The 24,780-nt window shown below is 43.4% G+C and overlaps 1 protein-coding gene across 2 annotated transcripts in view; it reads left to right on the forward strand.

Moving 5' to 3' along the window:
- The first annotated feature begins 1,051 nt into the window (after positions 1-1,051).
- The window catches only part of stag2b (STAG2 cohesin complex component b), a 38,752-nt gene continuing 15,023 nt past the window's right edge, over positions 1,052-24,780 (forward strand). Inside the window, exons 1-12 of one of the 2 annotated variants that reach the window (XM_064328179.1) lie at positions 1,052-1,264; positions 18,973-19,109; positions 19,318-19,396; positions 19,489-19,647; positions 20,820-20,916; positions 21,217-21,293; positions 21,864-22,068; positions 22,339-22,490; positions 23,434-23,507; positions 23,931-24,054; positions 24,183-24,281; positions 24,692-24,771. In XM_064328179.1, coding sequence (XP_064184249.1) covers positions 19,066-19,109; positions 19,318-19,396; positions 19,489-19,647; positions 20,820-20,916; positions 21,217-21,293; positions 21,864-22,068; positions 22,339-22,490; positions 23,434-23,507; positions 23,931-24,054; positions 24,183-24,281; positions 24,692-24,771 — 1,190 coding nt within the window. In that variant the 5' untranslated portion in view covers positions 1,052-1,264; positions 18,973-19,065. Of the gene's footprint in view, positions 1,265-1,378; positions 1,656-18,972; positions 19,110-19,317; positions 19,397-19,488; positions 19,648-20,819; positions 20,917-21,216; positions 21,294-21,863; positions 22,069-22,338; positions 22,491-23,433; positions 23,508-23,930; positions 24,055-24,182; positions 24,282-24,691; positions 24,772-24,780 lie in introns of those variants that run through there. The other variant, XM_064328180.1, reaches the window with a different exon arrangement.

A 24,780-nucleotide genomic window follows, 5' to 3' on the forward strand; every position in this document is an offset into this window, starting at 1 on the left:
GAGTCTGGTCAATTGAACTGCAAACAATATCGACTGAACATGTGAGGGGATGATAGCCTATGCTATCAAGTACGAAATAATTTAACAGTTCGCAATAAACGCAGTAATGTTGAATCGTGGCTTTACCATGTACAGTTTCGTCACTACACCAGCTTCCTTAAACTGTCAGCCAGGGTGACCACTCATGACAAATCTAAAGAGATCAGGAATAAATGGTTTTAACAAAGACAAAGGCCAGACAAACAATCGCTTATTGACTTGAACTATACCAGTTCAGCGAGTTAAAAGGTCATACTGAAGATGTATATATCCGACCTATTTGCACTCTTGCGCCTTCGTAATTCAATTAGATGTTTCGTTTGCCGGGACCCAGTGGAGCCAAAGGACCATTACGTGTTATTAAATGGAGCTCATATATATGCCGGATAAGCTTTACACACGTGCTTGCCTCATTGAGACATAGGCTGCAATGGTCTCTCGGGATATTAGAAAACATCCACAGCTATAAAAATATTTCTAACAGATGTCAAAATATGGCAGTGAAATCTCAGAAAAAAAACTGATGTGGCATATTCAGGAAGTCCCTGTGGTTATCGCAAACGGCGTGTGTCTGCGCGAGAATACGCGCGTGTGTAAGTGCGTAAAAAAGATTTTTAAGCTGTGCAATGTAAACGGTTAGCTTCTAGCTATTCAGTATAGGTGCAAACTAGAATATACCGTCTTCAATACGAAGCCTACATAACACTAAAATAAACCGCTTTATTAAATATGCAGTAGCCTATTTCTAGTAGTTGAAAGCGCAGTATTGATCAATGCCTCAATATAAACTCATTTCAACTTGATGAATACTGTAACAAATTGAGTGAGTATATATTAAAATTAACGAACACATTATGAAACACGTTTGCAAAAACAAAAACAAGACAGGCTTTGAATCCTCGAACATGGCCGAGATTAATCTTTGACGTACTGTACATAACGTGGAAACATGTCTCCGCTAGATGTCAGGCGGTCCACAGAACACAGGCTGCGTTCCTTCTGGTCGCCAGGTGGCGCCTCTGCAGCGCAAGTATCCCTTCTCCTCAATCATCGAAACAACAAACCGAACAGAGCAAGCGGGGTAAAGAGAGTCCAAAACCGCCTCTGACCGCCACTTTCAAACTCGTCTGAGAAATAGCCAAGAAAAAAATACAAAAGCAAGCATCGAAAGCATTTAAAATTTGCTGAAGATCGCGACTCTTTTGGGGTTGATATCAACGACAGGGTAAGTTGTAAAATGGCGGAGAACGTTCTGGAAGTTTGTTGGTTTGTGTTTTGTTGGTAGCTTGCAAGCTAGCTAGCTTAGCTGGCTAGCTGTGTGTCGGAGGTTTGCGTTTCGGTGTCAGGAAGGGGAACGGGGAGAGACGGTGTGGTTAGCTGGCTATCGTTGTAAAATTAGCTCTATTATTTTTTTACAAGTGCCCCGGAGCTGTTGCCGAAATTGTGGATTTTGTAGGGCGGGCAATTCCTCAATTAAAAAAAATAATTTATCCCCTCACTTGCATCGGAAATGTTACAAACGTGACAGCCGCGGAGTTATTGAAACTCTCAACTCCGAGGCAAGATGGAGGACACAAGGACGAGATGTTTTCTAAAAATGGAATTATGGTTGCCGTGTGAGTTGTCAAGAAAATCATTTATGGAGTTTTAAACGAACAACTTCGGTATTTGTTTACGTTTTAAAACTGTCATTGGCACACCGGTATGCAAAGAAGGCCAACAAATAATATTTAACAGTGAGCCAAGATGGAGAATCGGAGAACAGCTGCTGGGCTGGCTTCAAGATGGAGAATTTGAGCCCCAGAATATTTTTTTTGCCTCACTTTCTGATTATTTTAACCTGAACATCAGTTATGTAGTCGGTGGACGTTTTTGTCATTGGTCTTATCATTGACCGTACTGATTGATTGTCCGTGTGGTGAAATGAGCGGACCGCCAGAAATAAGCTTTTATTGAAAGGAAATATGGAGGGGGTTGTTTTCATTGGCTGGCCAGCTAGCTGGCTAGCTAGCTACTTAGGTTCAGCTACCTAGCGAATATTAGCTAACGGTAGCTAGTATTGCGATTAGCCTAATTTTGCTCATGCCTTGCCCTGTATTTTGACTGTAACCCATAATCCACATTACAGTAAAATGACTGATACGTTGCCAACGTATATAATTTTGTTAACTGACTGGAGAGCCGTCATTTTAATGGAGATTAGCTTGCCAGCTAACGTCAACTAGCGAGCCGAACTGTTAGCAATTTAGTTTAAGTTGTTGATAGCTAGCCCGGTAGCTAACTGTACTGTCTACACCGACTATCGCGGCAATGCTAGCTTTGAGAACAAGCTAGCAATGAAGCAAGCAGGTACCTGGCAGTTTGCTTGAAGATAAGGCCTGAAGCTTATTTCATATTCTAACTTAAAAGTTAACAACCATAAACATTCTATCTGTAAACCTGCAACTAAACGTAACGTTCCATTATCATAAATTATTTTGTTAAAGTTCCCTTGGTAGCTAATACTTCAGCTTATACGTTCTGTGTTGCTTTTGGCGCCACTTTTACACAAGTTGTTGCGGTTCGTATCTATTAATTCACTAATTTTGTTAAGTCTCTTTTTTGTAGAAGTCAATAAGCCTGAAGGCTACTTACATAATGAACGCGGAATGCCTAGTAGCGAAATAACGAATAATATGGCTTTCGCTCAACCTAGCACGTTGCATGCATGAGGCTAACGTTACAGTAGAATCAGGTTATGCTCCAACACGTCGGCATAAGGTAAATAGCGTTATCTATCTAGGCATTTATATGTTTGATATGTTGAAAGTAGTATAGGAGTGTATGCCTGTTACCTTAAGTTAGTGATAACTTTGTGTCCTTCGGATCCTTTTGTGTCAAATTTTAAGCCTTTCAGTTGCCGTTAGTCTATTTAGCAGCATACTCTGAAGTTAATTAACTCAGTTCATTTGATAGCTAGTGTTTATTCGGCTAAGTTACAGAAACGTTAGTTCGATATTATTTACCCACCGCTATTTATAAACAGGCTAGATACGAACAGATTAATTTCATTGCTATGCAGCCAGGTACGTTTAAAATTGTCTTACATAGCTAGGCTTTCAGGGGATACTTTATTTACGTTAGCAATCTGCATGGTTCGCAGGCTACTAGCTTGCTAGCATGCAGAAATCAACTAATCTCGGTTCGATTTAAGTTTTGGCAACGTGTCAAGGCAAGTTGCGCGCCACTTGTTTGTCCTTATAAATACTTAAATATTTACAATCCACATTTGACGGAAATGATTTACGCATTGAACTACTTTTTCAAGTGCATTTTCTTTGTCATAATACATATTACTTGACTTCTGATTAAGCCACACCCTGTTCATGCTTTGAAACGGTCATCGTTAGGAAAGGCGGGTTGATTTACCCCAGCCACTTCCTTAACCGGGATTTTTTGTTGTTGTTTGAGCCGATTTAATGTTACACGCATCTTTGACGCGCAGGCATGATTTCATCCCTGTTCATTGTGTCATCTAATGCGTGCATTCTTAGAAATACCCGCCATAATATTTAATTCCCGGTTGCTTTTAAAATGCGTCATTATAGCAGCTATGGCCGGAGTCTGTTGCTTGCTGCTCCTGCTGTTTCGGCTTGTTTACGTCTGCAAATATTAATGGTTTCGTGTGATTGGTTGAGGCGAAGAAGCAGGGACTACGGGGCAGCTCCTTATTTGGAGCTAGAAGGCAGTACTTGCCGCTTGCAATTGTCCCATGTTTCTTAGAAACGGGGGAAACGAAAGCCAATAAGCAGACTGAAGTACGTGACGGACGCGAAGTGGCGTTCAACACGCCCGTCTGTTTTATATCCAGCCATGGCTATCTTTCGCTCAGCTCCGGCAGCTAACGACGCTTATTTTATTACGACTTCATTAAAGCAAAGCAAACCTGTAATTGTACACCATGTGTAAGTTCTATTTAACCTCAGGAGTACATCAAATTTGCATTGTTTCTGTGTAATTATAGGCTAGAAAATTTGTAGATTAAATTTAATGCAAACATTCAGCATAACTGCCGTTTCCAGTGGTTTGATGTGTTTTAAAAAACAGTTTTTATTTTCACATAGGTGACTGTCAAAACCATTCACTAATGGGCTGTAATGAACGTGCGATGAGAACTCCTGCGTTTTCCTGAGCACTGATGCAAACGTTTACATTTAGTGATTCACGTTCAGATATGATAGTGTTTAAAATGTTTTGTTGCACTGCAAATTAGTTGTCATAATCTACAAGTAGTTATCCTACTTTTCATTAGTAGTATTGTTACAATAATAATGGCACTACTACCATCGACAACCGTAATTATAATCGTGCAATTAAAGCACAGTATTAAAATAACAATGGAATTACAGTAACAACAGTATTTTATCTGCCAGTCCAGTTAAATTTGTATTTTTTTAAATTACTTGTTTTCTGATTCTTAACACTTTAAGATCACAGATATGTGATAGACTGTTCATACTTAAGTATTCTAATTCAGATGTTGTTTATAGAAAAGAGTTTTAGAACACTTGGTTCAATTTTTTTGGGGGGAGGAGGAACATTTAAAAAAAAAAAACCCTATTTTTCAAAGGCTTAAGGGCAGTACTTCACCTCTGGAAGATACATTCAGAATTCTAAGGTGAGGTGTTAGGTACAGTCAGAATTCTAATGTCTTAGTTAAATAGTGAACAAGATTTGTCTGGTAGACCAAGTTTGAAAGTATAAACCAGCAGCCTAAATTGGAAGTCTTGTAGCTTCACAGAGATTTACATAACATCCCTGTGAGTTCAGTCTCTCATCATCCGTGTTTAGAAATGATTGGTTTCAAGCTCCATTATCTGCTCCTCACACCACCACAGTACCAAAAGAGATCGGAAGGATTTTGGTGCTGTATTTTCAGGCAGTATTTGGTACCCAAAGAAGACTGAGGTCAAAATGTGGAAAGCTCTTCTGTGTTCTGTATTTGCTATGATTTTTTTATTTTCAAGCCTTTATTAAAAGGGCCTTTTCATTACTAAGGTCTGAGTTTGATCCGAGAAATCAGTGTACTTAAAATCCTGAAAATTAATTAGAAAGAACTTAGAGTGGTCTTACAAAAACATTAAGTGGACAATTTTAAAATTTATTTTATAATGTTTAGATTTTGTTAGTTGCGACTCACGTCCAAATAAATTTATGGCAGAATTAAAAAAGAGTTTTTTTTTAAAACAAATGTTCAGATGACCCTGATTTTCATGTTCAGTTTGTAAATGGGTCTTGCTGTGTGTTATGCAGGTGTAAAATATTTTCTTCCCTTTGGTTTTCAGTACTATTTTTTCACATAAAACTTATCTAATGTTCTATCACTATTCCTGACATTGATTCCTGAGTAATATTTTCAAAGGAAATCATCATTGTTTTAGATTTGATTGTTCATGTTTTTATTTTTATTTTATATCTCCTAACCAAAGAAAAGAGCAATACATTTATAACATACAGTTAATTTGAGTACACGAAGGGTTCCCTCGAAGTGTTTCAAGCAAAAGCTACATGTAATAGTGGATTTTAAACTGAACCCATGGTGATTTTTCCTGGACACCATTGGAAATGGACAATGATGCCCCTTCACATGACATGCTAAAAAAGCACAGCCTGAGATGGCAGGTTTCTGAGACTTAAACTATAATAAACCAGTATGCAAGTAGGTGCTTCAGTTTTATATAATGATTTATAGTAATATACAGAAAGCAGGTACGCATACTTAGTTAGGCCTTGGTTTAAAAAAAAAAAAAAAAAATTTTATAGCCATGGATGCATTCCAGCTACAAGTTTGTGTTGAAGCAGTGAAGATTATTTAATGAGTCTTTTAAAGGCTGGGAGCAGTCAGCCCCGTCTTTGACCTCAACTTTTTTTTAGGTCGATAAAAGCGTGAAAACAGAATACGTCCTATCGAAGAAATCTTATTCAGGAATCTCAGTTAACTAACTTCTGCCCACATAATTTCATTACGCTATACTACGAGACACACTGTGTGTAGCTCCTCATTTTTTAGAAAGAAAACATTTGAGTCACCTAAAGAATGCAAGCTAGCATGATTCACGCTGCAGCCATTGCCTCGCGGAATAGTATGCCCGGTGCGTCCCTGCACAAGGCCCAGTGATGGCTTGGCTTTCCTTGGTGAGGGAGGGAGGGAGGGAGGGAGGGAGATCTGTATTGCTGAAAGGGGAGGGCAACTGGAGTTCACACAGCTGAGTGTAGGTATGAAGCTGACTGCAGCATACCCTGCCACTGCTGCTGCGCACCCAGATAATAATCCAGCGCAAGCTTCTGATTGGCCCAGATCATTCTCCCTGGAACAGTCACCTCACGACAAACTCAAGTACCTCATTCACGCCCAATTCATAAAATAGTGTTTGCCTCTAGAGTCAAGTAGAATCAGATTTTGCTGCGTGCAGTCCTCTGCGCGGATGGGAGGGCACCCCCTTTGTCTCTTTTTGCCACAGTTCTTCCAGGAGAGCAGTGGGTTAGTTCTGAGCTTTCCCAACGTTTATCTTCAGGCCCCTTAAAATGACCCCTCTGGTTGGGTGCCCTAACCAGAATAAAATGGAAGCTTGACTGCTTAATGCAAGGTCTCCTACATGTTGCAATGCAGTGGCTGCTTATGATGTCATTATATCATGGAACGATACTAAATTGCTGTTTAGTACAATGTAAATGTGAAATAAAATGCTCAGATCAAACTTATTGGTATTGAAAAAGATGGTGGCCGATATGATTACACGAAATACACGTCAGATAGGTGATGCATTTCATGCACATGATGAAAATAAAAGTGAAAATTGAATGTGCAAAAAGGAACCTAAAGTTTGGGAACCTCTGGGCTTGGTGGCTAACACTTTATTTGTTAAATTGCTGGAGGAGGTGATGTGATCCTGGTACTGTGGATTTTTCTGCTGAGAAAAAAACTTCTATGGGCTTGCTCTTCTGCCCCCTTATGAACAGATAACTACAGGATCTTACACAAGGAATTTTTTAAGATTAGTGCATTGTGTAACTGGAAAAAGTATCAATGTACATCGCATGGAGTGCTTGCAGTTGTTCAACTTAATGTGGTTTGATCACCATGGTTTATTGAAGGTGACTGTTATATTATGTTCTCACTGATGCAAACTTAATACGGCTTGTCCTGTTACAGCAACATAACTAACGTTAGCGTTGTACAGCTGAGAATTGAACTTAGTTTGTACCAGTGATGGTTATGTTAAACCTAATGTTATTTAACTAATCTGCATGTCATTCGTGGATTTAAAATGTGTCATCGTATTTCATAAGTGCGGAAACCTCCATCAGTGGCCAACTAAGAATTGAGCAGTGTTATTTGGTGTCTAACCCCTATAAACTTAAAAGCAAAGAAAGAAAAAACAACTATGTTGGTGTTAATGCTTGGCCTTCCATAGCACTTCCTGACCCTGCTAACATAGCCGGTCCAGTGGTCTTGAGAGGACAAGGCCTGGAAGCATCTCGCCATTTATGTATGAAGAACCTCTGTTGACATTGGCCAATAAGCCTTTAAAGATCCAGGAAACTGCAATCTGAATTCTTTGCTATTGTATTGTTTTAGTCATTTTTCACATTCACAAATGGCCCAGAAATAAAATGAAAATGATACCTGCAAAAAAAAATGTAAAATAGCCTCTGCAGGGATAGGCTTGCTTTCCCCCTTGGCTAAACGGCAGGTTTTCAGTGGGTGGGATTACTGGGCACAATGTACGTCACTAAAACGGTAAGCCTGGCAAAATCCTTTTTACTTGTAATATGTAAATGATGCCTTTGCCACTTTGGTGCAGGCAAGCTAAGTTGGAAACGCCTAGGCATTGCACCTTCTTTGAATGCAGAAAAACCAATATGCTTTTTTCTTCTCCAAAACAAACTACTATCTACAAAAAGAATGTAGCTCTTTGTTTAAAAGCTAGTGCTGGTGCATGGTGTGGTACCTTCCCTCCATTCACCTCCCTCCCAACTGTTGCTGCTAGTGATACTCCCGGTTGTTGCAGTTGTCAAGTGATGGATCGGTAAGTAGGCATCCCGTTGGCTAGTGATAATTAAATAGCCTTCAAGCTTGGATATGTGGAATTGAAGTCTTTCTTTATTTGGGTGTAATGTCCAGAGTTTGAGTCTAGTCTAATGTTTGTGTACAGTAGTTCAGTGGTACAACCTTATTACACATGGAATGATCTGCAGTTGAAGCCTAGCTTATATTGCTTTCTTTCGTGTTGTCTGGTTGTCTAATGTTACTGCATGGGGCAGCCTGCTCCAACCTAGCGATGAGGAACAGTTTACGTATGACCTGTCTCACGGATATGAATGTTAATGAGCTCAGGATACACGCCCACCCTGCCCTTGTCTGCTGAACTGTGTAATAGTGTTTATTACTATTTAATGGTTTTAATTCAGTTAAACACTTGAAATAAATATAAAGAACACAATTTTCAATTCTGGGGAATATAAACACAACCAGTTTCTTAGGCCTTTAATTTCTGAGCCTGCCAAAGAGTAAAGATGGAATACAAGAATCATTTGAGCTTCTGTATGATGAATGAAGGGTACACTTGCCCTTTTTGCAATTTTTAGAATTCAAACACTGGGACATGTATTTGCTAATTTGATGCAATTTATAAAATGGTTTCTTTTTCTGTGAGGAAGCAAAATGAGGCTATTCAGTTATTAGCAATACAGCTGTGGTTTCTGCTTTCCCTTGATATGTACTCTCTTGCTAGCAAGCATAGAGTGTTGCTTGTTATCTTACTGTTTGCTCCATGTTTTAATTAATGATATTGTTACAGAAGAAAATAAAATTTCAGCCAATTTGCATCGATTAGCCAGCCATTTAAAGACCTCATCTAGCTAAGCTTCATTTTCCGAAGAAGCTGTCTATTCTTGGAGAGTCAAATTTGTGGCAGAGCCTCAAACCCATGAAATGCAAATTGTAAAAGTTCAAGGTCGTTTCTATGGGCACCTGTTATTTTGTATTAATGGCACAGGATGGATTACAAATGTTTCTCTCACGATTTTGTTTCAAATTGTAGTGAGCTACACATCTAACAGTAAGAACGTTGGAAAAAATTTGTAGATGTACAAAAATATCGGGGTTGTATCGGTAAGCTAAGTTTCTGACCAATATAATGGACCAGTATGATGCAACACGTGTGCCAAGGAAGCTATGTATTTGATGCAACACCGAAGCTGTAAATTGAGTGAAAATGTAAAAAAAGTAGCCCAATCACAGTCATCTGAGTCTCTTATTTACGTTTAATTAGTCATTTTTACTAGCCAAATTCAGCTGAGCTATACAAAGACTTGGTAGCCCTGTAGACTCCTACTTTCTGTTTAACAGTAAAGCAATATATGAAAATTGTGTTGTACCTCTAAAATGAGGCACATTGACATGCTTATCTACTTGTGGAAACTTGGTTGTAGTTTGAATTTGTGTTATAATGTAAAATTGTTATCAGAATGTTGATCTTGTGCACCCATAACAATCTGACACCAGCAGCACTAAATGGTCCACAAAAGGCAGTGGAAATGGCCAGACCTGCAAGTTGATCAATTGGCTAAGTGTAGCATAAGCAACCATGAATATGATGAATTTGCGATGATGATGAACAGGGTCTGAAACTAGCACCTGACCTCCTGCCAAACGCGGGTAGATTATGTCAGTGTTTGGCGAATGGGACCAACTTACCAGACACATTGGCATGTGGAAATCTACGGAAGGCTGAATGTGCCAAAATGAAATAATTCAGTAAATAGGGGCGACATAGCTCAGGAGGTAAGAGCGGTTGTCTGGCAGTCGGAGGGTTGCTGGTTCGATCCCCGCTCTGGGCGTGTCGAAGTGAGCAAGACACCTAACCCCTAACTGCTCTGGTGAATGAGAGGCATCAATTGTAAATCGCTTTGGATAAAAGCGCTATATAAATGCAGTCAATTTAAATTTAAAAATATGGAGTTCTATTACAGTGATCCTGTTAAATTTCGTAATTACATGTTGCATTTCCGAATGGTTTTTTTCATTTCATAATGACACTTTCCCGAATTACTTATTTTCAAATGGCGTTTTTATTTCCAGACTCCCGTTTTCATGTCAAAATGAGACTTTTTGAAACAAGAATGGGGTGGGGTTACTCATGGTCATTGGTCGTTCACACATTCTGGCAAAAGCAGCACCACAGAAAATATCAATCTGCATGTTAAAATTATAGTATAGTCCGATAAGCCCTGGGTCTGAGGCTATAGCTATTACTTTTTCTAGCCACTCCCCACGCATTCATTCTCCACATAGGCTGCAAATAGCTCAAATAATAAATAATGCATCCACAACAATATTGAATGAGTACAAATACTTCATGGGAATGAAAGCCAGTTGTGAAAACAAAATGCACACGTTAAGCTTCATCATGACAAGTAAAGTGATGCTGCGTTAGTCAGTCTTTTAGAAAGGTCAAACAAAAGAAAAGTAGACACTCAAAGAAATGGCACTCACGATAATAAATTGGTAGAATATGATACAAATCTTTGAATACAATTACACTGGTGAATTTAGCCTGGGATTACGACATTAGCCACTTGGCTCACTACCTAGCAAACATCAGCTGAACTGGTTAAGAACACCTTTGATTAAGAACCTGTTGCTTGCTAGCTAGCGAAGCTAATGCTGCTGGCCCTCCTACTCACAGTTACTGGCTAGGCTACCAGGGTCAATGAACCGACTGCATTGCTGTCTCCTGGAACACTGTCAGAAACTAGAAGCTAGTTTTAATTTGCGACAAGCAAATGACAGTGCTGTTTTCGATGCAGCACTCAAATGTTTGCGTAACTTTTTATTCATTATTCAACTGGCTTTAGCTAGTTAACACCTTCCAGTAAGAGTGTAATGCTTGCTAGATAGGTAGCAAGCTAGCAGAGCTTATGCCAGTAGCTGCACTATTTTAGGTAGTTTAGCTAGTGGCTACTGTTAGGTAGTCGATACCGCTTTAGCAGGTGTTACGACCATAGACATGCGTGTATATTTAATGCTCTATGATTACGACCATAGAAATACATATTTAACTAGACAGGAACTAACCTGAGCTTGATTCCCTAGGATCAGTATATATGGTGCCAAAATGAAATGAATAATATAAAAGAACAAATATTGTAATTACTATTGTTTGTTCATTGTGCAACCTTGCAACTGCACCTTTGTATATATGTGATGTGATTATGAATGGAACGCCCTCACCATCCTGCCGACCAGGATCAAGTCAGACAGGCCCCAAAATACAATCAAATGCGTTTGGCCAGTTTTAAGGGTTAATCTTCCAATGCAGGTTTTTTATTTTGATTCAGCCAAGTCAACCATATATACCCATAATGACTCACCTTATTCTTATAAGGTTTGAAAGACCAGCAAACTAGAATACGTGTGGCCTGAAAGGAAGGCCATCAGTATTGAACTTCTACCCCAGGGCTATCTCATGTTAAAGCTTTCATGGTTGTTCATTTTTTTTGCTTGTGTTGACTGTCTCACATAATTGACGGAACACACCTCTAGTATAACACGATTACAAGATTTAAGATCCGGTTTCCTTTATCTTTAAATAAATTGAAATCTATTATGTACACAATAATTTTCCATTTTTCAGTAGAAATTCAAGCAGTGGCTTTTCCTTCACGGCTTGCACCTGCACGTGTACAATAAAGCCTTTTTCCATCATGGGTGCTCTTGTTGCTGTTGGTGTTATTCAGAGATTAAATCATCTGACTTTTTGAAACGTTTGGAATCAGGGACAAGGCCTTGGCACAGCCTGCAAGCATACTTGTCGTACATTAAATGGCCCTACCTCATGCCACTGTATTTTTCTCTCAGATTTTTCCTATTTTATTCTAACAGTACACGTTCCCTCTTTCATGCGTTTACTTGTGTAGTATTTAGTGAGGTTTAAATATATTTCGTCTTTTTGCTGTCACTGTGAAACATGGGCTTATGGGCAAAATGTGCCCAGCTATTATGTCTTTCGGCGTTGGTCTTGTGTCTCCTGGAGTTATGGAAGAGGGAGAGAACAGCACATAATAGAGTGGCTGGGAGAAATCGGCCTTTTCACAGGGACCTTTTAGTACTGTCGCGCTCTGATGTTCCCAGGTTCTGACGAGGCGTAGATTGTTACATGATGGTGGAGGGAAAGGTTCTTGCTGAGATTGGTAATGTTTTGTGTTTAGTTTAATTATTAATAATATATGAACATTTCAGAATTTTACCAAGATTATTTGACAGTGCCTATCCTAAATGTAAGCAATTCAGTAATTTTAATTGACTTGTGATTTCTCATTAAATATTAATTGAAATGAATTATTTGGTTGCCTCTTTGTTGTGCATGTAAATTCATGTTTGAAAATAATTTAGTAAATAAAACTGAAAACATTTTGATGCCAAATTTTTGCATGCTTTAAAGTTCCTGTTTTTAGTAATACTTTAGCCTCATCAGTTTTGGTTCATTTGACCACCTCTATGTAATGATGAGTATTAGAAGTTTACCTGTGTGCATTTTAATGAAAAATTTCACATTACTGAAGCATTTTGCTACTTTCTTTGTTGTGTTTTTACATATATATAAAAAAAACAATAATAAGCATTTTAGTCCCTCCTCAGATATCCCCATCGGGTAGGTAATTATGAGCTGTATAAATTCCCAAATTAATTAATTTCATAGCTTACAAACTAACATTAGTTTGCTTATGTTAACTAGCAGTGCATCCAGAAATTAATGGGTCATAACCATTAGCAAGGTAATTTAGTATCTCTAATGTTAAGTAATGGTTATATTAAGGTGACCGTTATTCCATAAATTATCGTTCAGGTAAAACATTAAACCAGCCAGTCTCAGAGTTTGTTACACTGTCTTACTTCCTGTTTCTTCAGAATCCTTGGTTGTAATGCGGTTGTAATCTGTCATTGTCCTGATGCAGTGCATGCTCAAAATTTGTATTTGCATTCATACCAAAGATTTGAGAATGCAACAGCAATTGCATGGCAATGCAGCTGAAAGCCATTTGCGCTGTACAAATTGTATCAATTGAGTTTCCCAGAATAAAACGGGTATTCTGTAATTTACTGTGAGGGTCCGGTGCGTATTGAGTAGAGTTGCTTCACATTCCTGGTGCCATTTTGTATAATGTGGCAGGAAAAAGCTGCTTTTAGCCTAAATATTGCTAGTTTGATCCATTAACCAACTATGACCAGGAATTAGGCTAGTTGGCTTTGGCCCACAACAGTGGGATGGGCTTAATTTTGCTGTTCCTAGTGCTCCATTAGCACCCCCTAGCTACACACCAATCCCTTCATGCAAGCGGATGTCAGTAGTCGCGCACCTCTCTCCTGACCAGTATAGACTTACCTGCTGCAGGTGCTGTAGCAGTGTGGAAACTGGTCACTAACTGAAGGTTATGAATATACCCATGCTGCACCCTCTGTTTGTTTGTGTAAACAGTGGTCTGGATTACATGCAAGTGTGTGTGATAGTAGTGTGATGTATTCATGCACCTGCATGAATACATCTGTTGATTGAGTTGAGACTGATAAGGTTGTGAGCAGTCAGAGGTCACATCAAAGGGAGGTAAGCTGGTACACATTTAACAGACTGAATTTAAAGCAATTTAATTGGTCAAACACGGGTGTACAACTAAAGCTAAAAAAATCTTCACAATTTATTTCTTATTCAGTGAATTTTTGAAACGGTAGAACGTGTTCATTTGCTTGCTTTTCCATAGCTCAGAGATGGCTGTGTTCATAGGGAAATGAGTCCCATCTGAGGCATATTACTGTCATCCCATGTAAATTAAGACCCAGCCCATTTGAGACGCACAAGCTGATGTGCTTTGTGTCATGACATGACTCTTATTAACCAACCGCGGTGCACTTTGTCCTTAACTCTGAGCATCAAGACACGTGTCTTCATTTCTCAACGGTATTGTTTGCTTGGCGGAGTGCCGGACTCCTGGTGCCTGTGAAATGGGAGGACCGCGCGCGCAAGCTGGTTAGTCAGAGCTAATGGGGAAAATGCATTAAACGGGGCTCGTTGTTTGAGAAGTCAGTGAAGGCTGCAGTGTTTCCAGCTGAAGCACATGGTTCCTCTGTCCCGCTGTCGCTCCCTTACCCAGTAGTCCCCACGTCGTGCCGGTGCAAATGAGTCCAAGTCAAATTACCTGAAGCCCAGCCTTCCTAATTGCCTTTGATTCGGTGAGGGACATCGTTTGTAAAACGTGAGCTGGCAGGCATAAGCTCTGTTATTCACGGTAAAAAGAAGCCAGAGGAGTTCAGTCAAGGTAACCCCAGCGTCTACGGTTGAGCCCGCCAATCTTGTCGAGTGTCCTTCATTTGCTTTTTTTTTTTTTTTTTGCTCTGTTTATTATTTACTTGTGCGCCTTAGTCAACACACCAGCCCTCTTCATTTTCCCCCCATCCTGCCTCTCATGCTGACTGGGAAAACAATGCTAGAGTTAATTATTTAGCACTGACTCTCAGAACATTGGCTTTAACCCACCGAGCGGACTCCCAATTTGAAGGCTGTGATTTTGGATGTTGACGCTGGGACTTTCTGCTTCTAGTCCTCATTACCTCTGGCTGAGGTGATGCTCATTAAAGCGTTCGTAAGGAAAGCATCAGTAATAAAAGTTTGTGTCCGTGCTGGAAAACGCGTAGAACGGCGGGCCCATTTCGCGTCGGAGGGAACGCGCGACCGTCTGGCTCGTCCTCCAGCGCGCTGTGCGTGTCGCCGCGCGCGCTTCCTGTTGACGCCAGCCGCAGCTGCCGGAAGGCGCACCTGCCGCGGCGACCGAGCCCTGGCAGAGCGCCGTTTCGTTGGCTCGATGAAGGCAGGTGGCGTTCGCGTGCTTCGTGGGTCACAGGTGTACCGTTCTCCAGCGCCGTGCGGAGGGGCTGGGCCTGGCCCCCGGGGGGGCGGACCGAAAAGCAGGTGACATCGACTTCCCCCGAAAATCGCACGCGAGAAAGCGGGGTCCTGCACGTTGCGTTTCTCAGTATCTTAAAACGACGTCAGGGAGTTCGTTTATAGCTTGTTCACACAATGTCACAAAGCCCGCTACCCTTTTGATCGCTGCGTTTTGATTGGCTCTTGGTCCTGTGGCCGGCCTCTTCCTGAAATGTGTGTCCCAGGCGTCAGTCAGCATCTCTGGGAGGTGCTCGGTTACGAAACGGGAAGCAGGCTTCTGTCCAGCGGAAGGTGAAGCCAGAGGGAGTACGATAACAATGAGGTTAATGGCCCAAGATGGATTCCCTTGTTCCCTTCTTTGATTTAGGTCTGTCAGCTAAATCACTAAAACCCTCTTCCTTCCCTCCTGCGGTAGTTTTGATGAATAATTATGTCGCGGGAGATCAGTAATGAGCGCTGGCTTTCTCAGAGGTTGGGCAGGGCTGGTATGTGAGAGGCCCGTTCGTCTCGTTTGAAAGAGGACTCGGGGATTCGCCGGAATGCACGGAGCTTACGCGGGATTTGAACCCGAGGCCTGGCGGGGTTTTGGAGGGGTTTTTTCTGCGTGCCCGTCTGAGACTACGCCGGCGCGGCGGCCCCCCCGGCGGCCCCGCTCTCCCTGCAGGTGTCACCGCCACTCTCTGCACGGGGCCCTCTCCGCCGAGCCGGCCTGCGTTCCTGTGGTTACGCGCTACACGCTCTCCTGACCGCAGCGGTTTACCAGGCCCCTTTCCTCCTCTGCTGCGCGCAGGCTGCACGTGCGCGGCTGCCGCCTGCGACCCAGCGACTCGGTTAAGACTTTTCCATCCCGAGGCGCTCGGGCCCCCAAGACGTCCGCCGTGATTAATGTTCGCGGTCGGAAAGCTTTAGTTAAATTTTTTTTTTCTTCCTCTTATTTTCTTTTTTTCCCTCTCTCTCTCTCTCTATCTGAAAGGACCGCCACAGTTTTGCTGGCTTGGAAGGGCCGAGCCGTAGCCGGTGATATTTGCCTCCTTCGTTCTCCGTGCTGAGCGTGCGGTGTCTGTGCTCGTGACCGTTCCGGAATGTTCCGGCTGAACCTTGTCCTGCGTGGGACCGACTCGGGAGAATGGGGTCCGATCTTCTGTTCCTGCTTGACACGTACATGGCGAGGGCACCGCGGAGAGACCTCAGGGTACATGCTGAAAGTGTGCCTGCAGGCTGAAGGAACAAAAGAATCATCTCGTATTGCATGGATAAAATCACAGGATCGACCTGTACTCGGGACACTGAAATGAGAGGAACAGAGAAGCCGAAATGAAATAATAACCCCGTGTTTAGATAGTGAAACCGAACGCTGTCGCGGAGTGTAAAACGACACTAGCAACGAGCCCGTGTTAGCAAAGTGAAATTGCATTGTGGCTGTCAGCCTTCACTGGGGATGAGGCGGGAGAGCATGTGCTGTGAAAAGACTGAGCCTGGCTGGAGTAACTGACCCTGGCTGCTAATAAAGCTGAGAGTGGTCTTGTCCCAGAGGCTTCAGACCCCTGAGGGCAGGCTGCAGCGGGAGAGCGAAGTGACACGGTCCGAGTGCCTGTGTCGTTTTAGCCGTAGCGCTGTCGACGCAGCGGAGGACCGAGTCAGACGCTGCTCCTGAGGCGAAGCTGCAGCACACGCACGCGGTCTCTCCATGCGCCTGCGCCGCCCGCCCGTCCGTCATCCAGCCCGAGCCCTGGAGGAGCGCGGCCTGGGATATTCTGTTACGCCAGCGCTCCAGTGCTGAAGCCAGCGCGTGAAAGCCGCATGCGCGTCACCTGGCCTCTGTGTGTTCCCGGGGCCCCTTCGCCATGTTCACCGCCTTACGAAGCCGATTCCCTCAACTGCGGAGCGTGCGTAGCGACGAGCGCGTGACACAGCGTTGCAGACGGTTTACTGTCGCCTCTACTGTACTAGCTCTACTTGTTCCACCTCCATCTCTCTCTCTGCCTCTCTTTCTATCCAGTTTGATAGAGAAATATGCTTCTGGTCTCGTTGAGAAGCATTACTTGCCCTCCTGACTGCCCAGGCTACAAAACCACTACGCTGTTTTGGGTGGCGGTATTGCAGTCTTTAGCTTGGGCTTTTCTATATAGCTTCAGCATGATATTACACAGCAGTAAGACTGTAAACTTCATTTGTTTCAATGAAGCAGCATCATCTGCAGTTCAAGAATAAGCCAAAATAACTGAGTTAGTGAGCTGCTGTACATCTTGGACCAAGCTGATGGTGCTTTTCATTTCTATGTGAGCTGCTTATTAGATTGCCACAAGCTAACGTTTGTACTTGGGTAGCTAATAGAATTGAAGTTTTTCTTGCTAGTTGGTATGTCAGTGTTATTTGATTACATGCATGTTTTGGATTACTGCAAAGTGCATCACTTCTTAAATTTCCTCAGTTTGGGGTCTTTTGGGGAATCTTAAAAAAACTAGAACTTTACCTGTTATGAGTAGTGAGCGCACAGTTGTGTGGAACAAATGGGCATTTTCACAGTTGAGATATATGCGCCTCCGGCTGTCTCTCATGCCAGCAGTGACGCAGGCACCGTCATATTGGCACGTTGCGGATGGGCTGGGAGTACTCAATATGCATTTTGGCATCAGAACAACAGCATGGTGCCGTAACTGCCATTCGTCAGAGTTGCTGGTTCAGTAATGAATTTGTGCTCTGAGAACAAGTTCCGTTTTAGACTTTGCATACTCAAAAAATGGCTTTCCCCTAACCTACAAAGATTAGATTGTACCATGTGGTTAACAGGAGGATGAAGTTGCGTATCTTTTTGTAATAAATTACATATATAATGTGAATGTATAAATATATATTACTACTTCTGTGTACACGTGCTTAATGATTTATACGTACGTACCTATATATATATATGTGAGTGTATAAATATATTATTTATACATGTATGGTGAAGTGTGTAATCTCTTCAGAATCTCATTTTTGCTCTATGGGAAAGGAGATTAAAAAGTTCACATGCAGGCTGCTGGAGAATTGATCACCTGTAGCTTTAAGAGAAGATCTCCTGAATCGGGTTGTAGCCACAGCCTGGGATGCGGCGTGTGGATTAGCAGCAGAGAATGATAGCGAGGCACCACGGCTCAAAAGGAGAGCAATATTGCTCCCCTAGTGGCCGTAAGCTGACTAGCGCTTAAGTGGCAGCACTTCCCGGCTTTGATTCTCCACTCTGGTCCCTCTGAAGCTTGTTATTGTCGTGGTGCCCGTTCTGATATAGCGAGATTAAGCAGAGCACTGCCAGTGCACATAGTTTTTTTCACATTGGCAATAAAACACTAACATGAATGGAGAGAACGGTATGAGGCAGTAGCCTATGGGGACAGGGAGCAGAAGGCTTCATTTGTGCCACATGTGCACTCATTGGGCAAATTCAGACTTGCTGAAATAAGTCAACCGTTGAATAGAACAGAAAATTGGTTGCGTTAAGAAAATGTGTAGAGTGCATAAGTTTTGAAACTTAAAGTGTGTGTGTGTGTATGCACACTTGCTGGATAAAATTACTTGATACAATTACTTAATTTTCATAATTCATCAAATTAGAAAAATGTTCCTACATATCTGTGAATCTTTATTTGAAGCCCATTACTGTTATAAAAATAGATAACAATACCAGAATGGAAAAAGTGTTCACAAAACGTATGTTGAGAATTTTCTTTGGGGGGGGGGGGGGGGTATTGATCATTTAATAAAGTTGAGTGTGTTCCATGTTTGATTATTTTTATGCCTTCCATCTTCCTGTAACTTACTAATTTCAGTGAGCAGTACAAATTGTGTATTTATTATTGGCTGCCCGTTAACACTCAAAAAAACCTGCGGTTGTTAAGACCCTAGAAGCCCATTGGGCAGGCCCCACTTTTCACCTCGCGTGACTCTGTTTGTGCTCTCTTTTGTGTTTCAGGTCTCGTCTGGAGCGGCGTCTCAGTCCTCTGTTGTGGTTTATGAGGAGCAGAAGTCCTTACTAAGTTGAGGTGGTCCAGAAGATGTTAAAGAAATGATAGCAGCACCAGAATTACAAGCAGAGTTTCACTACCCTCAGTAAGAATTGCGTTTTACACAATGCCTTCTCTTGTCCAATTAACTTTTTTCAAAATTTGTCCAATCATGACATTTAAATGGGAGCGTGACCAGTGTGAACTCCTAATCACGTACCCACATAAAAACACAAGTTGTAGACCCGCATAGTACCCTGAAGTTTCCCATTTACCGTACCTGTTTATTTATGGTAATCATTGTTGTTTCACAGGGAAACTGACACGCACTTCTCCTCTGACACGGACTTCGATGATCCGGATGGCAGGAATTCGACCGGGGGGAAGGGGAAGGTAAGGGGCTGTGTGTTCCCCGCTGTCCGTGCGTGTTTGGAGCCGTGCGCGGCAGCCGGACGCTGACCGAGCGCCTCGTCTCTGTGCCGCAGACCGTGAAGAAGGGCAAGAGGGCTGCCGGGGAGAAGGGGAAGGGTGCGGCCTCGGGCAAGGCTGGAGGACTCGGGCGCATCAACGGCCACCACCAGGAGAATGGCATGGAGAACATGATGCTGTTCGAGGTGGTGAAGCTTGGCAAGAGTGCCATGCAGGTTGGTGACTCACGACTCCTTGGGGTCTTTGTTTTCTCTCTGGTGCACTTTCTTCCCTGTTTCCTTGGTCTCCGCTCTCTGTTTCCACGCTCCCAGGTCTATGTTTCCTCTCTCTCAGGCTCACCACTCGAGAATGCATGGTCACTGTCTGTCTCGAGTGTGTAACTTGCAAGCAGTCCTCAGGTTAGTGACTCTGCTCCTCTGGTCTTGTTTTCTCTCTGTTGGGCCAGTTTCTCTTCCGCTGTTTCTCCTTGGTCTCAGTTTCTCTCTGTCTGTCTCAGTTTCTAGCTCCTCAGGTCTCAGTTTCCTCCTGTCTGGTCTCAGTCTCTCAGTTTCCTCTCTCTCTGGTCTCTGTTTCCTCTCTGTCTGGTCTCAGTTTCCTCTCTCTCAGGTCTCAGTTTCCTCTCTCTCAGGTCTCAGTTTCCTCTCTCTCAGGTCTCAGTTTCCTCTCTCTCAGGTCTCAGTTTCCTCTCTCTCTGGTCTCAGTTTTCTCGCTCTCAGGTCTATGTTTCCTCTCTCTCAGGTCTATGTTTCCTCTCTCTCTGGTCTCAGGATACTGAGTTTACTCTGTGGCTCACACAGGTTTCCCTCAGTTGTGGAAAGTTTGTATTTTGGATGAAAGTCATGGAAATCAGTCAAACCCTGCTGTCCTTTGAGGATCATAGCAAAGTGGTGAAAAATATTTTGCAGAAGTGAAACTGCATCCACCTTTCTTGCTGGCTCACTAGAAGGCATCCACTAACGGCACACACAAGTCAGAACTGGACAGTTGGCTGGATTGTACATTTAACCCTCTGCTAAAAGCTCTGCCAGGATCATTCGCAACTATGTCTGCACAGATTTAAAAAATATTGCAGAAGTAACATCTCAAGAAGTATTTAAATCAATTCCAAGATTTTAATTCCAGTAGAATGAGCGGCAGTTGTATGTTTTATTCTTGAATTGTATGTTCATTCTTTTTCAAGGTTCATGAAAAAAATGCAATTTGAATGGGAATTGTTTTGCCTTCATTGTTGCAAAATGGCCATTTCCTTGTATGAAGTGTTATAGTTGAGCATTTACTCCTTGCCAATTTAATGAAAAAAGATGTGTACACATTTCAAACAATTTGTCTTTTCCCCTGTGGAGACGGATGGCTTTTGAAATTCTTATTGACTGTTCTGTGCCCATAGACTGTTGTTGATGACTGGATTGAGTCCTACAAGCATGACCGAGACATAGCACTCCTGGACTTAATCAACTTCTTCATCCAGTGTTCAGGTTGTAAAGGTAAGAAACCGTCAGCACTGTATTGACTCCATCTGGCCTTGTTTCATCCCGGGGCTACACCAACAGGGAAGTAATGAGGTGGCTTTGGGACAATTTGGCAGTGTCCAGGTAGTTTTGGTTTTTGTTGTGGTGGTAAAAATGAGATGAAATTATTCTGTAAATTATAATTAGCAGTGTAAATGATAAGTACTATTATTGTTTGTTTTGTTTGCTCGTTACTGTTATAATTGCTGCTGTTGTAATTTTTCAGACCGTTTAGAGATGTCTTTTGTCTGTCCTATTTTTTCCTCCGTGTCGTAGGGGTGGTCAGCGGGGAAATGTTCAGACACATGCAGAACTCTGAAATCATCCGCAAGATGACCGAGGAGTTTGACGAGGTACCCTTGGAAACCACCGACTCTTGACCGTAACTCGATCGGTGGCTGTGTTTGATAACACGATAGATTTCCAGAAACTGCACTGCGTCCTGCTCCAGGCTGCCAGGGACACGAGTTCATTCCCCTCTGCTTCCGCCGGCAGCCTGAAGAGATGTTACATGCAAACCAAATGTTGAAGCGTTGTAATTTTCGTAATGGATAACGACAGGTTATTTGGCGATAGCCGGAAAGCGTTTTGGGCTAACGTTTCGATAGTCCATTGTTGCAGTTTATTTGATTGCGGTGGTCTCATTAGTGCTGTCCGAGCTTAGTGCTCACACTTGATTTATCCCCTCCTGCTCCGGGCTCTGCTCCTGTGTTGGATTAATTGGGCCTCTCTGCCCGCTCTCTGTTTATCCGACGCACGGGATATCGATCGGCCATAATTGCACCGCTCGTGCGAAAGCGCCTCGGATTCCCCCAGCCGCTCGCTTGTCCCATCGCAATTAAGTGTCCCGGTGTTTGTTAAATTTTTTAATGGAGTTCGGCGAAGTGGCCCGTGGTTTAAACGCAGCCCCCCCTCCCCTCCAGGACAGCGGAGACTACCCCCTGACCATAGCCGGGCCGCAGTGGAAGAAGTTCAAGTCGAGTTTCTGCGAGTTCATCGGGGTCCTGGTGCGGCAGTGCCAGTACAGCATCATCTACGACGAGTACATGATGGACACGGTCATCTCGCTGCTCACCGGGCTGTCCGACTCCCAGGTCCGAGCCTTCCGGCACACCAGCACCCTGGCAGGTTAGCCCCGCCCGCCCCGGCCCACTCCACGCATTCCAAGTGTTTATTCATTTACCGTCTGGTCAGTCAAAAGACCCTTTTTTTTGTGGTATCTTATGATGAATTCAGAATGATGGCGAATGAATCGGCTTAAAACCCTTTAAAATCCTCAAATGTTAATACAAGGGTGTCTGAGAAAGGCTTCCGTGTTGAATTGGTAATTTATTTCTAGTGAAGTGCAGGTCTGACGTTAGAATGTGTGTGTGTTTGTGCGTGTGCCTGCCCGTGCAGCGATGAAGCTCATGACGGCTTTGGTGAATGTTGCACTGAACCTAAGCATCAACATGGACAATACTCAGCGTCAGTACGAGACCGAGAGGAACAAGATCATCGGCAAGAGAGCCAACGACCGCCTGGAGCTGCTACTGCAGAAACGCAAAGAGGTGAGGAACAGCGGTCCTGCTCCTACACACACACACACCATGCTTAACACACACACGCTGCCCCCACCCACCCCATGCTTAACACACACGGCCTCCTTCCCACTGAACACCACTACATGCTGTTTTGAGTGTGCCTGCATCTCAGTCGCAGGATAGTCAGGATTCCGTACATTTCAGATGACGTGCTTTCTGTTTCCACCCTCCCCCCAACAAACGCAAAGAGTTTAATCCCGAGATTAAATTTGCTATTCATCTCCACACATGGCTCTTTTAAATGCGTTTAAAATCAGCGATTCACCTTGAAGTTTTTAAAGGGAGATGACCTTAATACACCACATAAGTTTGAATCAAAGGTATCGGGCAAGGAGTAGCTGCTTCCTTTGAAGTGCAAAAAGTGTGACCTTCCAGCCCAGCGCCACTGCGTCAAATATGAGACCCGTTCCGCCGACCGAGCCAGAGTCTCCGGCCGATCACCTGCCAGCGCGTGGCTGATCTCTGCGGCCGGGATGCGTGTTTGTGTTGGGCGTGCGCGCGCGGATGCGCCAGGGCTCCTCGTAGCGGTATCTGCGTTTAGCTGGCAGTGTTAATTAACGTTGAGTTACATAACCACGCTGCCTGCTGGGATACCATCTGCTGGCTGCTTTAATTATGAAAAGGAGGATGGCGGTGCGCAAGGTCTTTATCGCGCAAACGAGGCCCGCAATCTTTTTAAACTCCTGCTAACGACGAGCGCTTGATTCTCTTCCCCTTCCGTACGCTGGAAATCCAATTAAGCCTTTTTGTGAATGACAAAACCAGAGTAGCCGGCCCTGTATGAAGTGAGTTATGTCAGAAAATACTGGCAGGTGTAGTGTGTGTGTGTGCATGCAAGGTAGAGAGGTGGGGGGGGGGGATGGGTTTATCTGGCATTATTTACTGACTTGCCATCTGTTTTTCCTTTCAGCTTCAAGAAAACCAGGATGAAATTGAAAACATGATGAATGCGATATTCAAAGGCGTTTTCGTTCATAGATACCGGTATGTGTCGGCACCAGCAAGGTCTTTTCTTTCTCTCGTTGTGTTTAATTGTACTTGTCTACGTATTAAAAACTACGTATTATAATAGATTGAGTTTATATGCTGATGCCCAAGCAGACAGCCACACAGAGATCTATGCTTTCACCTGCCCTATGTGTGTTGGTATGTGTGTATTAGTCAATTCTGATGATAACACCACGTAATGTAGTCGTATTTAAATGCAGAAAAATTTAACTTAAACTTTTTAAAAGATTGTTCTATGGGGATTTTGTCTGTGGTACTTTCAGTTAGTCAGCATATTGGGAGTGGGACCTTTGCGTTTTTGGTGCGACTCCCTGGGGGAAGAGTCCTTTTCAGGGGGAGTCGTGCTGGCGTTTATTTTCAAAACCCATTGAGACCGCTCCTCCTCCTCCTCTTACCCAGCGACGCGATCGCAGAGATCCGGGCGATCTGCATCGAGGAGATCGGGGTGTGGATGAAGATGTACAGCGACGCCTTTCTCAATGACAGCTACCTGAAGTACGTGGGGTGGACCATGCACGACAAGGCGAGTCATCCTTTAGCCCCTCCCCCTGCGCCCCGCCGCGCACGTGCATCCGCAGCGCTGAAGCCGCAGCGCTAACGGGCCTCTCTCTTTCTCCGTCTCCCCCTCCCTTCCTCCCTTCCCGTTTACAGCAAGGTGAAGTGAGGCTGAAGTGTCTGACCGCACTCCAGGGCCTGTACTACAACCGCGAGCTCAACACCAAGCTTGAGCTCTTCACCAGCCGCTTCAAGGTGAGCCTCCCCACCCCTCCCCCCCCCCGCCTCCTTTCTCCTCAGCGGCAGCGGCATCACCTCCTCAAAGCTCTCCCAACTGCCCCTCTCCGCTACAGCGTTATCAGGGCCATGGCTGAAATGAAAAGCCTCTGGTCTGCCCTTATCTCTGCTGACATTGTACACCACGCTAAGTCTGCGCCGATGTGCGTGTCTTTTGCCGTGTGGCGGTGTAATCATCTCTCAGTCGGATTAATGTAAAATGAGTCAGCCGTATTCATTATGACTCTACATCTCCGTGGAGGTCCTCTTTTCGTTACTGAGCAGTGGATATAGTTGCATTTAATGTGACCCGTTTCTGAGCGTTTTTTCATGTTGACTGATGTTTGAAGCGTGCAGCGAGTGAAGGTTTTTTATCCTCCCCTGAACAGGACCGCATCGTCTCAATGACACTGGACAAGGAATACGACGTCGCAGTTCAAGCAATAAAACTCCTTACCCTGGTATTACAGTAAGTGTC

Source organism: Anguilla rostrata, chromosome 3 (assembly GCF_018555375.3).
Source record: "Anguilla rostrata isolate EN2019 chromosome 3, ASM1855537v3, whole genome shotgun sequence".
In the NCBI taxonomy this organism is placed as follows: Eukaryota; Metazoa; Chordata; class Actinopteri; order Anguilliformes; family Anguillidae; genus Anguilla; species Anguilla rostrata.